Below are 21331 nucleotides of genomic sequence, written 5' to 3'. Positions count from 1 at the left end.
AGATTCGGCTTCCCCATGGGCCCAAATGTGGAAACAGAAATATGCAAACAATTGGCAAGAGAAGGACTACATTAGAATGTCTGGGCTCATCAAAAGCTCCCACATTTGGAACAAAGCTTGGGAGAATAGAGCCATTGTGCATAAACACAATTTCTGGGAAATTAGAGATGGAAACCTTGCATGATTTTGGGAAGATAACTGGCAACAGGAACCTAAACTGTTAAGATAAGAATTTGCCAATCTCAAGAACGACACTGACAACAAAGGGTTACACAGGGTAAAGGACTTTTGGGATCAGGAACAAAGAGAGGGAAAATGGAGAATATGGAAGAACCTGGTTTACAGTGATGACTCCCCGTTAAAGGCACAGGTAGAAGCTTTAATGGACATCTTGGATCAGAGAAAGATTCTGACATCAGCAGATCCAGACCAGCTGAGATGGGGCAATAACAATGAAGGTAACTTTAACCTCAAAGAGGCCAAGCGCAAAGCCCTTGGACTTGATTATCCAAACCCTAATGGAGTATGGAAGGACCTATGGCTAAACCAAAGCTGGATGAAAATCAAACTGTTCACGTGGTTAGTACAGCATAAAACAAAAAAAAAACAAAAAACAAAAAAAATTGACCTAGGAAAATCTTAGGAAGAGAGGGGTATCCAGTCCATCTAGATGCCAGCTATGTGAATTACAAGAAGAAACTATGGATCACCTACTCAACCTCTGCCCATTCACATCCACCTTGTGGAACTGGGTAGCTACAATATTCAGACAAACAGATAGGGACTTGGGCAGCATTACCAGTACTTTGAAGAAGTGGAGGAAAAAATTTTCTGACAATGAAATAATCAACAAAGCTTGGGCTTAGTTCCAGGCTTTCTAATCTGGGATGTCTGGAAAGAACGCAACAACAGAATATTCAAGAACAGGAAAGGTTCTCCCCAGAACATCATGGCTCAGATTTTAAGACAGCTCAATGAGACAATAGGAACCCTCATTAAAAACCCCCCTGAGGACCAACCTAAAGATAAGGATGTGCAGATACTATTGCATTTGGGTCTTCAGAGGCTTGTCCCACAAGGCAAAAACATGAATGTAAATCATATAATTACTGATAAGGATTTCTAGCAACATAGATGGGGCCTCTAAAGGAAACCTGGGTATGGCAGGGTATGGAGGAGTAATAAGAGACAAAAAGGGTCACATAAAAATCATCTTTCATAGTCATTTGAGTAAAGCCACTAACAATATGGCAGAGCTTATGGCCCTTGAGCAATGTCTAGAAATCTTGAGGGACTCAAATCTACATAATACCATAATTGAAGTTGATTCCGAATTGATCATTAATTCGGTTAAGAAAATTTGCTATGGCTCTACTCCAAATAAAATCTCAAGACATTGGCGGCTTCTGCAAGTGTATCAACGGATTTAATCCCACTTGCAGAACATGAGAACCCTTAGTTTTACTCATGTGCGTCGAACAACCAACAAAGTAGCAGACATATTAGCTAATGAAGGCGTGTGCTATGCCAAGAGCAATAAAATTTATGATTGGATAGAGACCCCCCAAGGCAAACTGAGGGCAGAGTGTCTTAGACAGGCGAGTGCGGACAGGGAGCTCTATCAAAGCAGGGGAAACTAAAAGGATGGTGACTAAAGGAAACAAGGGAATTTTTATCCTTCATGGTGATGCAGGGCAAGAATATCTGGTCTTCGGGCGGGAATTTGTACCAAGAACTCTTCATCACCAAAGTTATCGGGTGGTTGTCAATTTAAAAGATGAGTCTTTTCATGAAAATTAATTCTCTAAAGAAAACTATTTTCTTTTAGAGTCGAGTCTTTTTATGAAAACTAAATTCTCTAAAGAAGTTTTAGCTTGGCCGGGCGATGGGTTATCGCGCTAGCAGTTAGGCAGATCTGCAGCATTCCTAGGGATTTCGCATGGCAACTTGCAAGGAGGTTACCATGCCTGGTGGACCCGCACTTAACTTAAACAATGGCTTTATTTGATTTCGGGTCCAGACGCGATGTTATCTTCCGTGCTTGTTTCGCTTCAAGGTTGGGATCGGTGGATTTCGGGCGGACTACATGCTCGAGGGTTATCCCCCTAGGCGAACCCGAAATCCTTTTATTACGGTCTCTATTTCCTCATCAGGTCCAATTCAAGAATTAAAGAGTTTGCATGTTTTCGTTCCGATATGGAGCCTCGTCCGTCAAATCTCTGAAGGCGGATCAAGCAGTCTCGGCGTTTGATGGTATTCTGAAGGTCGCATAGTTATGTTTGTGGGACCTTGGCTTGGATTTTGAGCTTTTGGCTCGGCGCCCAAGGCTTTGTGTGGCTAATTAACTCTATGGCCCATAGCTCCTTTGGGATTGTTGTAATTTATGTAATTTGATTTTCCAATATAATTGAATAGAAGGTCCGACTCTTGCTTCAGCAAAAAAAAAAAACCCACTAGCGCTCCTAGATCTAGAGTATGTCTCTAATTCAGATATCAATGCAAGATAAATATACACCAATAGATCCAAAACGCGGAAAGTTAACTAACAAAAAATCAATTAACACGGTAGAGCATTAAGAACAAATTCTAAAAAATATATTACAGTAGACACAGAAGAATAACACCATAGAAATTTGCGCCCAAAGTCTTTTCTTTATTATTAGCTCGGAAAAAATTTCAATACAAAGCAGAGCTTTGATAGCCAAGAGCTCGATTGCAAAAAAAATCTTTCATGTGAGGAGCTTAGAGCCGCCTTAAATTGAAATATGAGAGGGAGAGACCCCTCTCCAAGTGAAATGTCTAGATCCCTTGAGCAAACAGTTAGGTCCATGGGGAAAACGGCTAGATCCATGACCAAATATTTCGATCCCTTGATGAGCTAGTGCATATCTTTAGGAGAGAATTCATTTTCCTTGAAAAAGATACTGGATTAACCAAAATTTGATCCCGAGGTGGTTTGGAACACTAAGATATTTTTCTTCATTTTTCTCCTCGAGAATCTCTCATTCAAATTAACAATCATGGACCATCCTTTTAAAATTCGATTTCGTTGGGCCATTGGCTTCTTTTCTGGACCATCATGTTGTTCCTTGGGCCATCTTTTCTTGGTAAATAGAATTCCCACAACTTTTTTACTTGACTTTAATATTTGGGAATTTCCATCTCATTTTTTTATCATTTTCACTTGGAGAGAATTTTTATTTTTCTCTCATTTTATTTTTCGGTTAATTTTTGGCTAATTATTTGCCATTTTTTTGCCAAAAATTATAAAAATTGAGTTTTGAGGGGTAAAGACATATTTTTCCACCCTCAAAGTGTGTCTAGATAGAAATTGAGGTGTAGAGGTCTAATTTTGATTACCCATACCCCCTTCAACTTTTATAAACAACACTTGTTACATTTTACATCAAAAAATTATTAAGAACCCTGACCAGTGAGAAATTTTTTAATAATTAAAAATTTACATTTAGACACATCAACCAAATTCCGCAAAACTTTAGAGATGATCTAATATAGAAATTTACATCGACTCTAGACACTAGGACTCACCTAAGACTTTACCATCAAGCCTCACTCTAGATTTGGGGAATATTTGGGAGAAAAAATAACTAATTATTTAGTGTTGAAAAACACAAATAGTTAGCTAAGGGGAAAAAACTATCTAGAGTGAAAACTCTATAGCAAAATCCTAAGCTACCTAGGCCTTTTACATGGCTTTATTTTCATCATAATAGAATCAGTTTTACAATAACCTTGTAGGGCTGCAGAATTTGGAATACAAAATGATGACCAAAAGTTGAATGATGTTGATGAATTCTGAAATTTTGAATGTTCTAACAATGCTGAGATGCTCTAAAATGTGATATGATCATGGAATGGTTGTCAAATTTCAAATGCAATTTGAGTGGTCAACGGGGACATTCAAAGGGCCCTCTCAGATAGAGAGCATAAGATGCTGAGGAACTGGGTGATGGCTAATGAGGGGGGTAGAACTCATACTAGGCTTTTGCTCACATGCTTACTATGTCCCAACCATCTTTTTCATTTTTATTTTTCTTTGTTTGTAGTTTCATATGCTTTTATCTTTCTTTCAGTTGTGCCAACCTCTTAGGGAAAAATTTTGGGCCCTAACTCAAATATAAGGACATAGGGTGCCAGTAGGCCCAGTACCAATCACAAATGACAAACCCAAAGAATAGATGTGGATAATAAGGGAAACATGGAAGTTGTCAAGTATGGATTACCTTGGGCACACGACTTCAATCAATTCTTTCTATTAGTGTTCGTCCTAAAAGAAGGGCCTCAGGGAAGGTCACACTAGACTAGGGGCAAAGGATAACCTCCCAGGTGAAGCATGGGGACGACAATACAATCAAGAGTGGTCAATCATCCAGTTTTGCCTGTGATCCACATTAGTATGCCCCAAAACATTAAGTGAAAACACATGATTACAAAAATGGTTATTGTATCTTCCGATAAATGACCTACCTTCCTTCAAGAAGCATGCCATATGGAAAAGAGCACAGCTCAAAGCATATGTGCAGAGCTCTGATGCAAAGCTATCTATGGGCCATCATAGGGCTAGTGACTCATTGGTTAACAAATGAGGAGAAAATTTCTCCTATAAGGTTTCCCACTCCTAGTGGGTAACAGGTACCTTTGAACTCGTACTCTTGAAATTATACGTTATCTCACCCCAAACCCTAATCGTTGCATACTTGACTTTGGGTGAGCCTTGTTGTAGAACCCTTATGTGGCATTTATCCTAATTCTATTTGGGTTACTTGGCCCTTAAGATAAGATCTACTGGCGAAGCCTCCATTGTGGGAATCGTATCCAACCAGAAAAGTGATGGGAGTAATTGCCAAGGTGACAATGGTAACACCCGTTATTGCTCCCAATCTAGATTGCTACTGAGGCTTTACACTAAGGTGCTATATTTTGCAGTAAGATGCCCTATTTTGGTTATGGTTTTGTATAAAGAACAATCCTAATTCTTACTCTAGCACTTGTTGCACCATTCCTCATCTCTAAGACAAGTAAGCTATGTTGCACATAATAAGAGTAGAGAAAAAATTTCTAAAACAAGTACAAGTAGACAACTTCAAAATCAAAGATGTGTAAATGCATGTATTAAGAAATAGAGAAAATAGATGTTTAAAAAATTTATAAATTTGTGAAAAAAACAAACAAAAAGGGAAAGTTTCAAAATTACAAAATACGGTTATATCTTCTTGAGGAAGCATTTCATCATTGAAAATCACTTGAAAATAATTGTGCAAGCCTCTTCCACATTCTATAGTTGAGGAACCATATTGTCCCTCATGGAAAGCTTACTAGCCTAACCACTTCTCTATTTTGGCCATCAAAATTTATTTGTTCCAGAACCACGTTGTTCTTAATCTTTACACACTCCTTATCATCAAGATCCTTCACTTCCTTGCCGCTCACCGCTACCAACACACACGTGTACTAAAAATGTATCAATCATTGACTACTTCCAGATCTTAAAATTTTGCCCATTAATGCTTTGAAGGAGGTCAAATAAATATTAGAGAGACTTGCCATTGTGATGATAAACACCGTGAAACACCAAATCAACATCATTTATTTAAAAATTCAACTTTAGAACACCAAAAATAAATGTTAAGAAAACAGCTCCACCACTATTTTCTAGACTTCCACACTGCCAAAACTCTGTTACATAGCATACATTTTCCCTCTCACACATCTCTCATGTGATGCTTATCTTTCTTAAATTGCCACTCTATTACCTATACATAACTTACAGTCACTATTAATAACTTAAAACTCCTAAGCTGTGTTATTACATGATATAACCATTATAAAAGATACTCTAATATCATCTCTATGATTATAAGGAACAGACATAAGATTAAAATTAGATACAAACTATAGAATCTCCAGAAAAATTACTGCATATCCAAAAAAAGGAAATAATTCTAACATGGATTTTGAATTTACCATAATGCACTCTAGCCAATCTCTCCCAATCATTTTTGGATACTGCTTCAAAGCAATGTCTCAACCAATACATGAGTATAGTATTTTCAGCATGCTCTACCTTCCTGCATTTACAATACACGTACAGATTCTTGTTTAACAAAAATTTGAGAGCCATTATCATTTGAATGTGAGAGTAGCACTGAAACAATGTGAGTACAATTATATGCACCAAATAAAATTTTAATGGCTGATTAAAGATGGCTAATCTCCCATATTTACACTATATCAAAAGAATATAACAATTTGAAACCTTTGATGATTGTCGTAATGAATTTTCAAAGTTAATTTATATAACATCTCAAAAATTTTACTAAGATTTATACTCTTTCAAAATAACTAACATTCTAAACTATAACTATTATCATAATTGTTATTAGCATCTTATTGTTAATGTATATCACAGGCTATCTCTTCTAGGCATGCTTCATCCTAGAAGCATTGGTTGAGCTCTATGTTGCAAAAGGTTTTGAGGACAAGGGGATAGGGAGACGAGTTTCACAAGGTATCCACAATTTATAAGAGAGGGAACAGAACGGCAAAAACTATATTCCAAACTCCAATAGGGAATTAGATATTTGGTACTCAAATCCACTCAAGATCTCATAGGAGAACTTTCTGAGCATTTTGACAAGCTCACTATAACTCCAAAAGATAAAAACATCCCCACTTCCATGTTGTTTAGCCATCATGTGCCCATCCAGCATGCAAAGAAATCTATAGAGAAATTCCCTCTTCTCTTCCCCAAAGAAACGCCCGAAGAACAAGCTGAGTCTCCTAAAAAGTCTATTTCTTCATTCCTAGAAGACATATCCAAAGAAGAAAAACCTGACTCCTCGAGTCACCATCTTTTTCCCATCTATGAACCATTGTCCAGTCAATACACCAGATATCCAGCTCCTGATCTCAGTGGAAAAGGCAAACTTCCTGAGACACATACTTTCCAGTCTGGCTCCTACAAAGAATGGAATATAGATGGACTAAGTGCTGGTCAAATCAGGAAAATGATTGATCAGATGTATACTGAATACAAACTAATGTGTATGAGGGGAAAGTCTGAAGTTGAATCATGCAAAACCCTCATACAATGTTTCACAGGCACCTTATAGAGATGGTGGGAAGTAGAGTCTTCTCCTGCTCTAATTGATAAAATGGAAGCAGAAGTAGTCAAAGATGAAGAAGGAGATATATTCCATAAAGAGGATGGAGATCCCCAAAATAACATGATAGGAGCTTTAACCTCATTCATCCTTGAACACTGGTGTGGGGCAACTGTTGAAATTGCAAATAAACATGAAATGATTCTAATGAATCTAAAATGCAGAAAAATGTCACAATATGAAGACTTTCACAGGGATTGGACTCAAAGAATTTATGAGGTTAAAGACAGCCAAAACGCCTTATGGAAACAAGTCTACTTAGCAACACTTCCATCTAAATTTGTAGAATATATCCAAAGGCAAGAAGTTTTCCAAACATCTTTTGAGACATATACATGGGGAGAAATATATTGTAACGTCACAAAAGCATTGGTAGGCTTATGTACTAGCATGAAGGTAAATAAGTCTCTACAGAAATTATCTAGACTACCTGACAGTAAGTCTATCTGCAGCATTGGTAGGCTTATGTACTAGCATGAAGGTAAATAAGTCTCTACAGAAATTATCTAGACTACCTGACAGTAAGTCTATCTGCAGCAAATATGGATTATCAATTGATGATCCTATTGTACAGAAAAGAAAGATCAGAAAAAAATTGAAGAAAAGACAAAAACAGCCAACCAGAAATCTCCGTGAGAAAACAAGAAAACATCCCAGAAAAGGGTATTACAGGACCATGCCCAGCACATTATTTTGCGCCAAATGATATTCACCTCAAATCGCAGAGGCAGCAAATGATCACTTGTTGACTATGTGGAGAAAGCAGGCATACAGCAAATAAGTGCCCTAAGGGAAAAGAATCCAGGGCAAACAGAGGCAGGAAGTCACAAGAACAATTCCTCAAAAGAACTCAGAGACAGGTAAGAAGACCACTAGTTCAATTCAAAGAGGAAGTACATTTGATGAAACAAGAATGTTGTAGTTCACTAGAATCAACTGAGTCTACCAATTCAGACCCAGATCATAATGATGAACATACAAACATGCATATACAACAGTGTGATTGCACAAATACTGATGAATGTCATTGCAGCCTCTCTAAAACTGAATCAGACTTTGATTCAGAAGAACAAGATGAAATAACTACACAGAAAGAAAAGGTGTGTATGGCACATACCATAGATGATGATGAATCTAAAGTGTTGTCAAGCATCATGTTAAATTATGGTATGTTCTATGCTTATAACAGTTTACTTCTTTTTCTTATTATATTCCATCGATTAGCAATCACATGTACATAAAGTAAAGTGCAGATAGAACATTAAACGATCGACAGAAAACAAGCCAAGACAAGAGACACAAGATGTGGCGGCTAGCCAGGGACAAACCCCACAATGTGTGGGGAAACCCTTTGATCAAATCTTCTTTTATCTTCAATAATTCAACAGAGAGAAATAGTACAATAAATCTGATTCATATCAGCAGTAGCAAACCCTAGATCAGTAGCATCAGCATTAGCGGCTTCATTATCAAACTAGGGCAGACCATATCTCACAAACCAACAGTCGGAGTGACTTCATTCCACCGCCAAAAGTTTCGGCTTCCAGAGGAGGTTCAGATGAACCTACAACACAGTGCAGATGAGGAGATCTTCTAGGCCATGCAAGTCAATCTTTACTTCTGCAGTTGCAGTTTCAGTTTCAGCAGTTTCCGGCTTCAAACTAGGGCAGTCGATATCTTGCAAACCGTTCGTCGGATTGACTTCATTCCACCACCAAAAGTTGCGGCTTTCAAAGGAGGTTCAAATGAACCTACAGCGCAGTTCCAAAGAGGAGATCTTCTAGGCCACGCAAGTCAATCTTTACTTCTGCAGTTGCAGCTTCAGTTTCAGCAGTTTCCGGCTTCACATGTGTGAGAGAGACACACACATTTCAGCGCAGTACAGAAAAGACTCATATCTGCGTAGTAGAGAGAGAGAGATGTGATGAGATGAGTGAGTCCAAATGAGGAAAAGTCCTCTTATATTTATACACAACGTTGCAGGGTGAATAGATGCGACTGTTGGGCTTCTGAGCCTACATGAGTTGTAGGTCGGCTTGACAATAATTCCATAATCAAAATAAATTCATATCTCCATGAATACTTATCGGAATTGGATGATCTTTATATCAATCCTACACCTCTCGACGAGAGGAATCTAATAAAAATATTATTAGCCATGAATAAGATGACCCACATGAAGTTTTGCCCTGGTTGCCAATTTTAACACTCCCTCTCAACCATGGAGAACTTCATCTGCAATCTGTCTATCAGTCGTTACTATTCATCCATCAAATGCACTGCCCTGTACAGCCTGACCCTTGCCCTGCTCTGCTCTATTCTGCCTGTTCTACTTTGTCTTGTTCTGCCCTGCACTGATCTATACTGTTTTGCTCTGTTCTGCTCTGCTCTTGCATTGTTCTGTTCTGCTCTGCTTTTGTCCGAATTATGAAGAAGAAGAAATGATCGAGGATGTATCATACTAACTCAAAGTTAGTCTCAGAGTATGTACCACTGGTCCCAGACCAGTCTCAACCAACCCGAAGTCAGCGTCATAGTGAGTACAACTCCAATGGTCCTAGACCAATATCATCCTCCACTGACTCAAAGTCAGTCTCAGAGTATGTACCACTGATCCCAGACCAGTCTCAACCGACCCGAAGTCAGCGTCATAGTATGGTACAACTCCTACCACTGGTCCCAGACCAGTATCATTGATCCCGGATCAATGGAGGTCATCCTAGCGTAGGGAGTACGGTAGATACAACGATGCATCCATCGGTACTACTATGGTCCCTAACTTCATTTCCCTGCTCATTGATCAGATGAGAGGTACTTCCCATGAGTCCCAGACTACATGGGTAGGATGCCTCGACAGGAGAACTAATCAATCCTGCCCTCACAGGAGAACACATCAATCCTGCTACAATCGCCCTGGAGAACACATCAATCCAGGCTGCCATGGAGAACACATCATTCCAGGCCTCACAGGAGAACTAATCATCCTGCTACACAGGAGAGCGAATCATCCTGTTCCACAAGAGAGCGAATCATCTTGTCCCACAAGAGAGCGAATCATCTTGTTCCAGTGTGCACCACCAGGGGAGGGTGAGTCACCCTGTGGTCATATGTTGCTCCAGTAGAAACCGCAAGCCCTCAGAGCTCCCAGAGCTCAATGTATGCAACATGCAGGACCCTTATACAAGGGTTTCTTGCCGACTCCAAGCCGTTTGGGAAAATCACAGATTAGATCTTTCCTCGGGGCTTTGACAAGGTGTATCAACCTGTACATCATCTTAATGTGATGGATCTTCCTTGCTCATCGACTTACCATATCCCAGATGATGTCTATCTGCTGGAGCAATTAACGAATATGGGATTCCTCAATAATCGAATCCCACCTCTGGTTGTTACAGAGAATCACAGTGGTATCCAATGTAAATCCAAACAGCTCACTGAAGAGCTTTCGCAACCAGACTGCCTCACACGAGGTTATGCTAGCAACAATATATCCTGCTTCAGCGGTGCTCAAAGCCACTGACTTCTGCTTCCTGCTCATCCAGGATATCGAAGCAGATCCCAAGGTGAAACAGTACCCGGAAGTGCTCTTACAGTCCACCACACTGCCTGCCCAATCAACATTAGTATATCCAAGTAGTCTCACATCTCCGGCAGTGTATCTTAATCCATGAGAGATTGTGTCCTGAAGACATCTCAGAAGATTCCTAGCATCAATCCAGTGAGGCTCAACCAAATATGAGCTCACAATGCTAACTGCAAAACATATGTTCGGACGGAGGTTCACCAAGAACATCAATGCGAATGAGTTTTTGAAACTCAGAGGCATTTCCCAAGTCTGGTCCGACATCACTACCATATAACTTCTAAAAGTTAAGATCATCGAGGTAGTCACAGGCTTGCAGTCCATCATACCGAATCTTTCCAATATCTTTACCACATATTTTCCTTGAGATAGGAAAATTTCCCTTGGCTTCTGCCACACTTCAAGTCCTTGGTCCTTCATTTCAAATTCAGAAGCCATCTCCCTCTTACATTTGTGAATAAGAGATTTTGCACATGTTAGAAAGAGGTCATCCACATACAACACCAGTATGAGAGGCTTGTCATCTTCAACCTTAAAGTAAAGGTTAGGATCGGCTTCACTCCTAGTGAATCCCAGCTTCATCAAGTAGCTATCGATCCTCTCATACCATGCTCGGAGTGCTTGCTTCAGCCCATAGAGAGCTTTCTTCAACCTGCATACATGAGATTTTCGATCATAAATCTCAAATCCTTCAGGTTGCTCCACATAGACCTCTTCTTTGATCGAGCCATGCAAGAACGCAGTTTTGACATCCATCTGATGTAGGTTCCATCCTTGTGAAGCGGCAAGGGCTATAATCGAGCGGATGGTCGTATATCTGGCAACAGGTGCAAATATCTCATCATAGTCTATACCTTCCTTTTGGGAGAAACCTCGAGCAACAAAACGAGCCTTATACTTTTCCGTGCTTCCATCTGCTGCATGCTTTATCTTGTAAAGCCATTTGGAAGTAACAACAGTCTTGTCCTGGGGTCTAGGAACTACTTCCCAAACATCATTCTTTATGATAGACTCATATTCTTCGGTCATAGCATCCTTCCATACTTGATGCTTGACGGCATCTGAGAATGACGAAGGCTCATTTTGTATGATCGTGCTCATGATGGTCAGGTATCCTTGATACCTATTAGGTTTCTTACTTTCACGAAAGGTTCCTCGGGGTGCAGCATGTCCTTCAGCATCATCAAGTAACCCCTTAAGCCATGAAGGCCTCTTCCTAGAAGAGGAAGGCTCATATGGAGGAGGATCAATCGGATCCATGGGTTCTTCTACATCAGGCATTGATTCATCATCCTTTTCTTTCGGTTCCCTGGTGTCGGCTTCTTGAGAGCTCCTCAAAGTCGGAAGATTGATCACCTTGGTGACATCATGACTAATTATGACTTCCCTTTGACCGGCTACATAGATTTTATAGCCTTTAGTATTTTCACCATAGCGCACGAAAATTCCCTTCTTTCCAGATGCTCCCAATTTATTTCTTTTTTCTTTCGGCACATGAAAGTATACAGGGCTTCCAAAAAATTTTAAAATGAGAAACATCAGGTTTCTTACCGGTGAATTTTTCTTCAGGAGTCTTGGAACCCAATGCTTGATGAGGGCATTGATTTTGTACATATACGGCAGTGTTTGCAGCTTCAGCCCATAGAAACTTAGGAAGACTTTGATCATGTAGCATGGCCCGGACAGCTTCCATAATTGTGCGGTTCTTCTTTTCTGCCACACCATTTTGTTCAGGAGTATATGGTGTAGTAGTCTCCCTCTTGATGCCAGCCTCTTTACAAAAATCATGGAACTCATTAGATTCATATTCAGTCCCATTGTCAGTTCTTAAGATCTTGATCTTCTTTTCGGTTTGATTCTCGATTAGGGCTTTGAAGTGTCGGAACCAAGGGAACACTTCATCCTTCTTTTTTCAAGAAGTATATCCAGGTCTTTCGAGAATGGTCATCTGTAAAAGTGAGATAATATGAGTACCCTCCCAAGGAGTTCACAGGCATCATACCTGATATGTCTGAGTGAACTAGTTGTAATATATCGGAGGTCTTGCTTTGACTTGAAGGGAATGGTCCCCTTTTGAGCTTTCCTTCGGCACATCCCGGACATACACCTTCTTTCTCTACTTGGAATTCAGGCATCCCTGTTACCATCTGTCTTACATCGGGTAGAGCTTTGTAATGAAGGTGGGCAAACCTCCGATGCCAAAGTTCGGACTGAAGCGTTGTGTCACAAGACATGACACCTAGCGGACTTCCACCGACTTGATATAAAGAATCAACTCGAAACCCAAGAGTGAAAGCATCTTTAACATTATTTTTCCATATGCGTACCTTACCATCGCTGAAGGTTACCTTATAGCCTTTGTCTTCCATTGCCGAGATGGATACCAGGTTCTTTTTGAGATCAGGTACATCTTGTAAGTGAATCGTATTACCTTGATTCAGTTTAAGAGAAACATTGCCTACACCTTTCACTGGGTATTTCATGTCATCTCCAAGGACAATTTCCAGGTTAGTTTCTTTCTCTACCAGATTGTAGAGTACTTCTTTGTAACCAGTGAAGTGTCTTGAGGCACCACTATCAATGAGCCAAATTCCCATCGAGTCCGAAGGAGCGGAGGTAGATAGAGCAGCTGGTAGATAATATTCAACCTGCTTATCATCAACAGTGTTAGATTCATACCTGGAATTTCTAGCCTTCTTGAATGGTTGCCCTCTTCCTTGATTTCCCGCATTCCTTTTTCCTTTGTTGTTGAATTTTCCATTCCTTCGATTACCATGAGAGAGATTTTGATCATCGTCACGGTGAGAGTCCTTTCTATCAGGGCATTCCCTTGCATAGTGACCTACTTTATTGCAAATGAAACATCGTCCTTTTCTTCCACCCTTAAATCCAGCCTTTCTTTTCGATTTAGACCCAGAATTATTTCTTTTCTTAGCATGAGAAGAAAAAGCAGCAGGAGGACCTTTAGGCAAGGGCATTTCCTGCTCTTCTACCCTTGTTTGTTCTTGAATGCATCTAGCCATAATTCCTCGAAACTAGGAATTACATTATTGTTCAGAAGAGTAGTCCTGAACACATACCATTCAGATGGTAATCCTCCGAGAGTTGTGAGTGCCATTTCTCTGTCAGTAATGGTTTCCCCAATAGATATGAGATCGTTCTTGATCTCGGTGATTCTTAAGAAGTATGCTTGCATACTTTCATCTTTACCCTTCTTGATTTCCCTCAACTTATTTCTAAGAAACAAAACTTGATTTGCATCATTAACTTTAAATAAACTCACCAGTCTGTCGTAGATTTCCTTGGAGGTGTCTAGATCAGAGATGTAGGCCACCAAGCGCTTATCGATAGAGTCCCGGATGATCTTCTTTGTTTTGACTTCTCCATTTTTCCATTTGTTCCAGGCAGCAGCAGATGCATTTGATGAAGGCTCAACAATATTGCCTCTTACATGGTCCAGCACTCCTTGATCTTCAAGGGTTAGATCGGTAGACATCTTCCATCCGTGATAGTCAGCTTTCTCACGGAGCTTGTCTTCGGCAGGAAAGAGTGTTGAGGACCCCATAGTTCTTTTAGGATAGCCTTGCCAATCTTCTCTTCAATGATTGCTCTTGCTCTTGCTCGGGCTTTGTCTTCACCTCAGCTCTGATACCATGTTAAATTATGGTATGTTCTATGCTTATAACAGTTTACTTCTTTTTTTTATTATATTCCACCGATTAGCAATCACATGTACATAAAGTAAAGTGCAGATAGAACATTAAACGATCGACAGAAAACAAGCCAAGACAAGAGACACAAGATGTGGCGGCTAGCCAGGGACAAACCCCACAATGTGTGGGGAAACCCTTTGATCAAATCTTCTTTTATCTTCAATAATTGAGCAGAGAGAAATAGTACAATAAATCTGATTCATATCAGCAGTAGCAAACCCTAGATCAGTAGCATCAGCATTAGCGGCTTCATTATCAAACTAGGGCAGACCATATCTCACAAACCGACAGTCGGATTGACTTCATTCCACCACCAAAAGTTTCGGCTTCCAGAGGAGGTTCAGATGAACCTACAGCGCAGTTCAGATGAGATCTTCTAGGCCATGCAAGTCAATCTTTACTTCTGCAGTTGCAGCTTCAGTTTCAGCGGTTTCCGGCTTCAAACTAGGGCAGTGGATATCTTGCAAACCGTTCGTCGGATTGACTTCATTCCACCACCAAAAGTTGCGGCTTTCAAAGGAGGTTCAGATGAACCTACAGCGCAGTTCCAAAGAGGAGATCTTCTAGACCACACAAGTCAATCTTTACTTCTGCAGTTGCAGCTTCAGTTTCAGCAGTTTCCGGCTTCACATGTGTGAGAGAGAGAGACCCATTTCAGCGCAGTACAGAAGAGACTCATATCTGCGCAGTAGAGAGAGAGAGATGTGATGAGATGAGTGAGTCCAAATTATATTTATACACAACGTTGCAGGGTGAATAGATGCGACTATTGGGCTTCTGAGCCTACATGAGTTGTAGGTCGGCTTGACAATAATTCCATAATCAAAATAAATTCATATCTCCATGAATACTTATCGGAATTGGATGATCTTTATATCAATCCTACACTTCTCGACGAGAGAAATCTAATAAAAATATTATTAGCCATGAATAAGATGACCCACATGAAGTTTTGCCCTGGTTGCCAATTTTAACACATCAAGATGCTTGCAGAAGGAGAACTAAAAGAAAAACTCCTAGAAACATTCTTGCAAACCATGCACAGAGGCACTAGTAGTTCTTCAAAAGGTACCATCTCTAAAGCTTTGTTTGTGGATGCATCTTATGAAAAGAATACAAAGTCTTTTCAAAGAAATCAACAACATACAAAGCCCAGATCCTTGACCCTAGCGGAAGTCAGCCATGAAATTCATCATCTAAAGAAAGAAATTGTTGAGCTCAAAACAAAAATAGAAAAAATAGAAAAAGAAAAAGAAACAGAGCAAGGAGATTATCGGATAAATCCCAATGTAGAGATTTTCGAAGGGAAACAGCATGAGAATTTGGGATTTGGGAATATGAAAATAATGACCATACAGTATCAACAACATCATGTGTTGTTAAAAATAGATATCCAAGGAGAAATCTTCACAATGAGAACATTAATAGACTCAGGAGCAGATATTAATGTTTTGAATAAAAAGCTAATCCCTGCAAAATTTTGGACAGCTACACACAGGCAAGTTACTGGAGTAGGAACACAAGAATTCAAATATGAAGTTCCTAAAGCCACAATCTGTTTCTCAAATTATTGTATGAATGTAAAATTTGCAGTCGGCAATATTCCCATAGATTGTATCCTAGGAAATGTTTTCCTAGCTGCTGTTGAGCCACATGGGTCAGCGAGATTACCAGATGGTAAGGCTGGTTATTTCATATCTGTCCCCAACCATAAAGGATTTTTGCAAACTATTACTCTGCCATTTATCTCAATGCCCAGGATCTCTACAATGGTCCAAACCATGCAAGAAGTAAGTCTGACAACACAAAAGATAGAAGAAATGAAAGATTTCAAAAATTCCTTAAGGATAAAAGAACAATTCCAATCCCTCAAATTGAAACACAGGATTTCAAATCTAAAAGAATATCTTCAAAGACAATCTTGTTAAGAAAATCCAAATGCTTTCTGGCATAGGAAGCAACACACCGTCAAATTGCCCTTCAAAGAAGACTATGCAGGAAAGCCTTGCAAAAGTCGGGCAATTCCTAGGAAACAGAGAATATCAAGTATTATGTCAAAAAGAGATTGAAGATCTCTTAAAAAGAGGGTTAATCAGAGAATCTAGCAGTCCCTGGAACTGTTATGGATTTTATGTCAACAAACACTCATAACAGATTAGAGGGGTCCCCAGATTGGTTATAAATTACAAACCTCTGAATACTGTCCTAGCCGATGACACATATCCAATCCCCCACAAAAGCAGTTTGATAAGTAGGATAGCAGGTGCCAAAATCTTCTCCAAGTTCAACATGAAATCTGGTTTTTGGCAAGTTGCCATACAAGAAGAAGATAGGTTCAAAACTGCTTTTAGTATTCCTATTGGACACTATGAATGGAATGTCATGCCTTTTGGTTTAAAGCATGCACCATCCAAATTCCAGAAGATAATGGATCAGATTTTTAAGCCATACTTTGATTGGCTTATTGTGTATATAGATGATGTAATCATTTTTTCAAAATCTGTTGAAGAACATTTTAAACGTGTTCAGAAATTCTCACAGATAATAAAAAATAATGGTCTTGTACTGAGCAAGAAGAAAATGGAGTTGTTTCAAACAACCATCGAATTCCTCGGTCATAGTATTGAAGATGGGCAGATCAAACTACAGAAACATGCATTAGATTTCGCCGACAAATTTCCTGATAAGATTACAGATAAGACGCAGCTACAGAGATTCTTAGGATGCCTAAATTATGTCAGTAATTTCTATAAAGGGTGTGCTTTAGACCGAAGCCTACTGAACCAGAGGTTGAAAAAAGAACCAGTACCATGGACTGAAGAACATACTGCTGCAGTCAGGAAAATAAAAGCCAAGGTAAAAACTTTACCCATTCTCTATGTTGCAGATGAAAATCTTCCAAAAATTGTAGAAAGTGATGCCAGTAATATTGGATGGGGAGGAATTTTAAAGCAAATAAAAGATGGAGAAGAACAAGTCATACAATTTGCCTCAGGAACATGGAATTTGGCCGAACAGAATTATTCAACAATTGAAAAGGAAGTCAAAGCGGCTTGGAATTGTATTGACAAGTTTGATCTCCACCTTGTACACAAGAAATTTTTACTCAGAACTAATGCCTCTGCACTCAAAAAAGTTCTGACAAAAGACATTAAAAAGTCTAGTGAATCCAAGTTTGCTAGATGGCAAGCATTGTTTGCAAATTTTGATTTTGATGTTGAGCATATAAAGGGAGAAAGAAACTGTCTACCAGATTTCCTGAGTCGAGAGCATCTGAAAAAAGAAAATCACCTAATGGTTATTGTCATTGAATGGGACCCTACAACATAGCAATAAAAACTTAGAAATATCCCAGACAGCACCTCATGGCCAATCTATGCGAAAAAATGGAAACCCACTTGGCAATTAAGAAACACCAAAGTTATGGATGCAAATCTACAGCCTCATAAGGACTTACAGCACCTTGTACCAGAAAGAAAGACTTACCCTAAGTCCAGCACTTGGATACATGATATGGTGTATAAGAATTCAATGATGTATTCTAATCTTGCAGACGAAGCATTGAGGGAAAGCTTTCGTGATATCAGTCTGATATGGAATGAGGGAGGCAATAGAACTAAAACATTCCATAAATATTATACTATCAATAGAACCAGATATCCTAAACATCCTGCAAGAATAATGGGGCCACAAAAGGATCCGAACCTTGTATTTCCTAGCACTGTCTATAATTTCCAAGGCTATAAAGATCTCTGGTGGGATCTCTTTTGCAAAGAAGAAAAATCAGAAATACATTACACATTATTAAAATTTGGACTTGTCTTCATTACACAATACTGTCACAACCAACTTGGTTACAGGAATGGTGGAGATGGTATGGGATAAATAAGACTGTTATGGATCCAAGGTACTTTGAAAGAGACTTTCAAAGCGATTGCCAGGAGTGCATGGAGTGTTTTCACCTTCCCTGTAAGACTATTGCAGACCTAAAGAAATTTTCTAATGATCACATATTAGGCCTCTTCATTAGAGGACATCATCATTGGTTAGTCTTAACCAAAGTAAACCATCAGGTTATCTTTGGGAAACCAATGATTGTTCGAAGGATTTATACAAAAGCATGGGAGACTAGTGGAGCATACCACCATAATAATGGTTGATTCCCTGGTACAAATCCATTGGGAACATAACTTAAAAGACTCTAAGGGTTCTCGTGGGCTCCTCCTGAAAAGCATCCACAATGTACAGTAATGTCTTGTCACTTGACTTTGATAGTGACCGATTTTCGTGGGATTTTACGACAAAAAATCTCCACATTGTAAATATCTTTTCCGTAGGATTTGGAATAATTCTGATTTTCGAGACTCGGAGCACTTCTCCGACTTTTGGTGTGATTTGATCCACATCTCAGAATCTCAGTACGATTGTTTTTTGGTGTGATTTGATCCATATCTCAGAATCTTAGTACGATTGTCTGATGTTTGTCCCCTTCTCATCCTATAAAAAGAGAAAAGTAAGGCTCATTGGGGCATTCGAAGTTGGAGAGTCAGAGAGTGAAAATCTTGTTGTTTGAAGTTTGAGATAATCTTCCTGCTCTGCATCTGCAAACATCTGTGTTCGATCTGCTTGCATCACGAAGAAAGTCTCTTTAGAGTCGAGTTTGAAAAGCCTGCGTATCAGGGCCTAACAACCCTGGTAAGAACCTAAAGTGGCTGAACTCATTAAGTTTGAGTCTGTGTTTGTTTCAGAAAGTTCAAAGACAGAGTCTGCAAAGGGCCAGGTAGCCTCTGGAGTGCATCTTAATATAAGGTGTATCGTCTGGTAAATGCCCAAGCAGTCGATCTCTGATTGAAGTTTCTCTAAATCTTCCAGCATTGTAATTCATCTTTTGAAATCAATAAAAGAGAGAAGTTTTTCAAAGTGTTCCGTGTGAGTTTATGTTCTGTTATGCTATTTTAAATATTTTTTGAGAGAGGTTCATCTGAGGTTCGTCGAGGATCGAGGGATGTTTTGCTTGTGTTGGCAAGAGGCTGTTGGAGAGCGTTATTGCGTTAAGATCCAGAGGTTCGTGTACAGGTTCATGTAAGAGTTCGTGTATACATCACAGAAGACATAGAAAAGCTTGAAACAATAATATCTTAAATCCACAAAGTAAAGGAAGAAATTCAAATGCAACTAAATATATTCAATGACCATTCATGACTACAAATTGATCTATTAATTGATAATAAAAATTACAAAAGTACATAGTTCAAAGTGGGTGATAAAGAAGTAATGGGCAAAGAGAATAATTTTAGCACTAGTATTAGCTCCCCAATCAAGGGCAAAAACAAGAAAACTAATGTTAGTGTGTAGGTAAATGATGTTAATCTAGTCCAAGGACAATCCAATGATGGAGGCAATCAACCCTAGAATGGAAATAAAAGGAGACAATGCTTAATATGTTAGGTAAAAAACACCTAACTAGTATTAGCAAATCCAACTAAACCATTTTCCTTCATACGATGTGATCTAGTTGTTAAAATTTGAAAGTTCTATGCAGAAACTTAAAAATTCTTCGCAAAAACTTGAAAGTTCTATGCAGAAAACTGAATGTACTTCGCGGAAAGTTGAATGTACTTTGCAGAAAACTGAATGTACTATGTTGGGACTTGAAAGTACTTTGCAGAAAACTAAATGTTCTATGTTGTTACAATTACTTAGAATGCAAATTTCTTCTTCAAAACTTTTCAGATCAGCAATTGTAGATAGAACATAAACTTAAGGATCATATGAAGACAGCCAAGCACAAATATGAGACACTGAAATTTAGGTCCAGTGACAAGGGAAAAACCCCTCAAGAGAGAAAACCCAAATGATTCTTCTTCTATTAAATTCCTTCAATTGTTCAGCATAGTACAGAGACAGAGACAGAGAGAGAGAGAGAGAATGAGAATGAATAAAGTCACCAATGTCTAATGATTTAATCAACTTGCAGTTGAAGTGCTCTTGCTCTTTGCTTGAAGATCTCCTCCTCTTAATCAGATCTTGTCCTTTGCACTTGCTCCAGCTCTTGCCTTGCTCTTTCTCTTCACTTTCTCCCACATTTCTTTTGCACACACTCAACACTTGCTCTCCTTCACAATGAACATGCTACAATCAACTCTCACTTGCTCTCACTCAAACAGATGAGAAAGGAGGGGAGTTACAATATGAATTCATGCCTTGAGCCAACAATAGGAGAATCGAATTCCGTGAGGAATGAGTTACTCGAGGACAAGTGTAACTCATCCCAAGAATAGAGAGAGAGGTACACTTGTCTTGAGGAGTTACAATTTGAAATAGGGAGAGAGAGAGAGTTACACTTAGACATGAGATAATATTTGGTGAGGACAGGGGTTGTCACTCTGATCCCGACCCTCTACGTTTAAGTTGTCTCCCTACAACAGACTAAGGGGGGTAGCCCGTAGGAATGAGATGATGAGTTCAAGAGATACAACTGAATGGCCTAGAAACTTGGTTAAGGATAATTGGCAAGTTTATTTATTTAGCACGACTTGATTAGATCTTAGGATTTTTAAGTGTGAGACCAGTGCCTTTACAAGTTATTTACTTGGACAATATAGATTAAAATCCAAGTTACCGAATGAACAGTTGTTGCTAGGATAAAAACCATCCCATATGAAATGTGACACCTAAAACTATTTGAGATGCAGGCTCTTGGTAAATTTTAGTTAGAATGCACACACTCAACACTTGCTCTCCTTCACAATGAACATGCTACAATCAACTCTCACTTGCTCTCACTCAAACAGATGAGAAAGGAGGGGAGTTACAATATGAATTCATGCCTTGAGCCAACAATAGGAGAA

The 21331-nt window shown here is 39.1% G+C and overlaps 1 protein-coding gene across 1 annotated transcript in view; it reads right to left on the bottom strand.

Moving 5' to 3' along the window:
• The window catches only part of LOC149145734 (uncharacterized), a 226613-nt gene that overhangs the window by 161689 nt on the left and 43593 nt on the right, over positions 1-21331 (bottom strand). Inside the window, exon 2 of the mRNA XM_089448146.1 lies at positions 5986-6089. Within this exon, the coding sequence (XP_089304272.1) occupies positions 5986-6089 (104 nt within the window). The remainder of the gene's footprint in view (positions 1-5985; positions 6090-21331) is intronic.

Source organism: Pinus tabuliformis, chromosome X, assembly GCF_031772625.1.
Source record: "Pinus tabuliformis cultivar Carrire ecotype Pingquan chromosome X, CPIR1, whole genome shotgun sequence".
Classification (NCBI taxonomy): Eukaryota; Viridiplantae; Streptophyta; class Pinopsida; order Pinales; family Pinaceae; genus Pinus; species Pinus tabuliformis.
The sequence above is the reverse complement of the archived record's forward strand: the minus strand, read 5'-3'. Positions and strand labels throughout refer to the sequence as shown.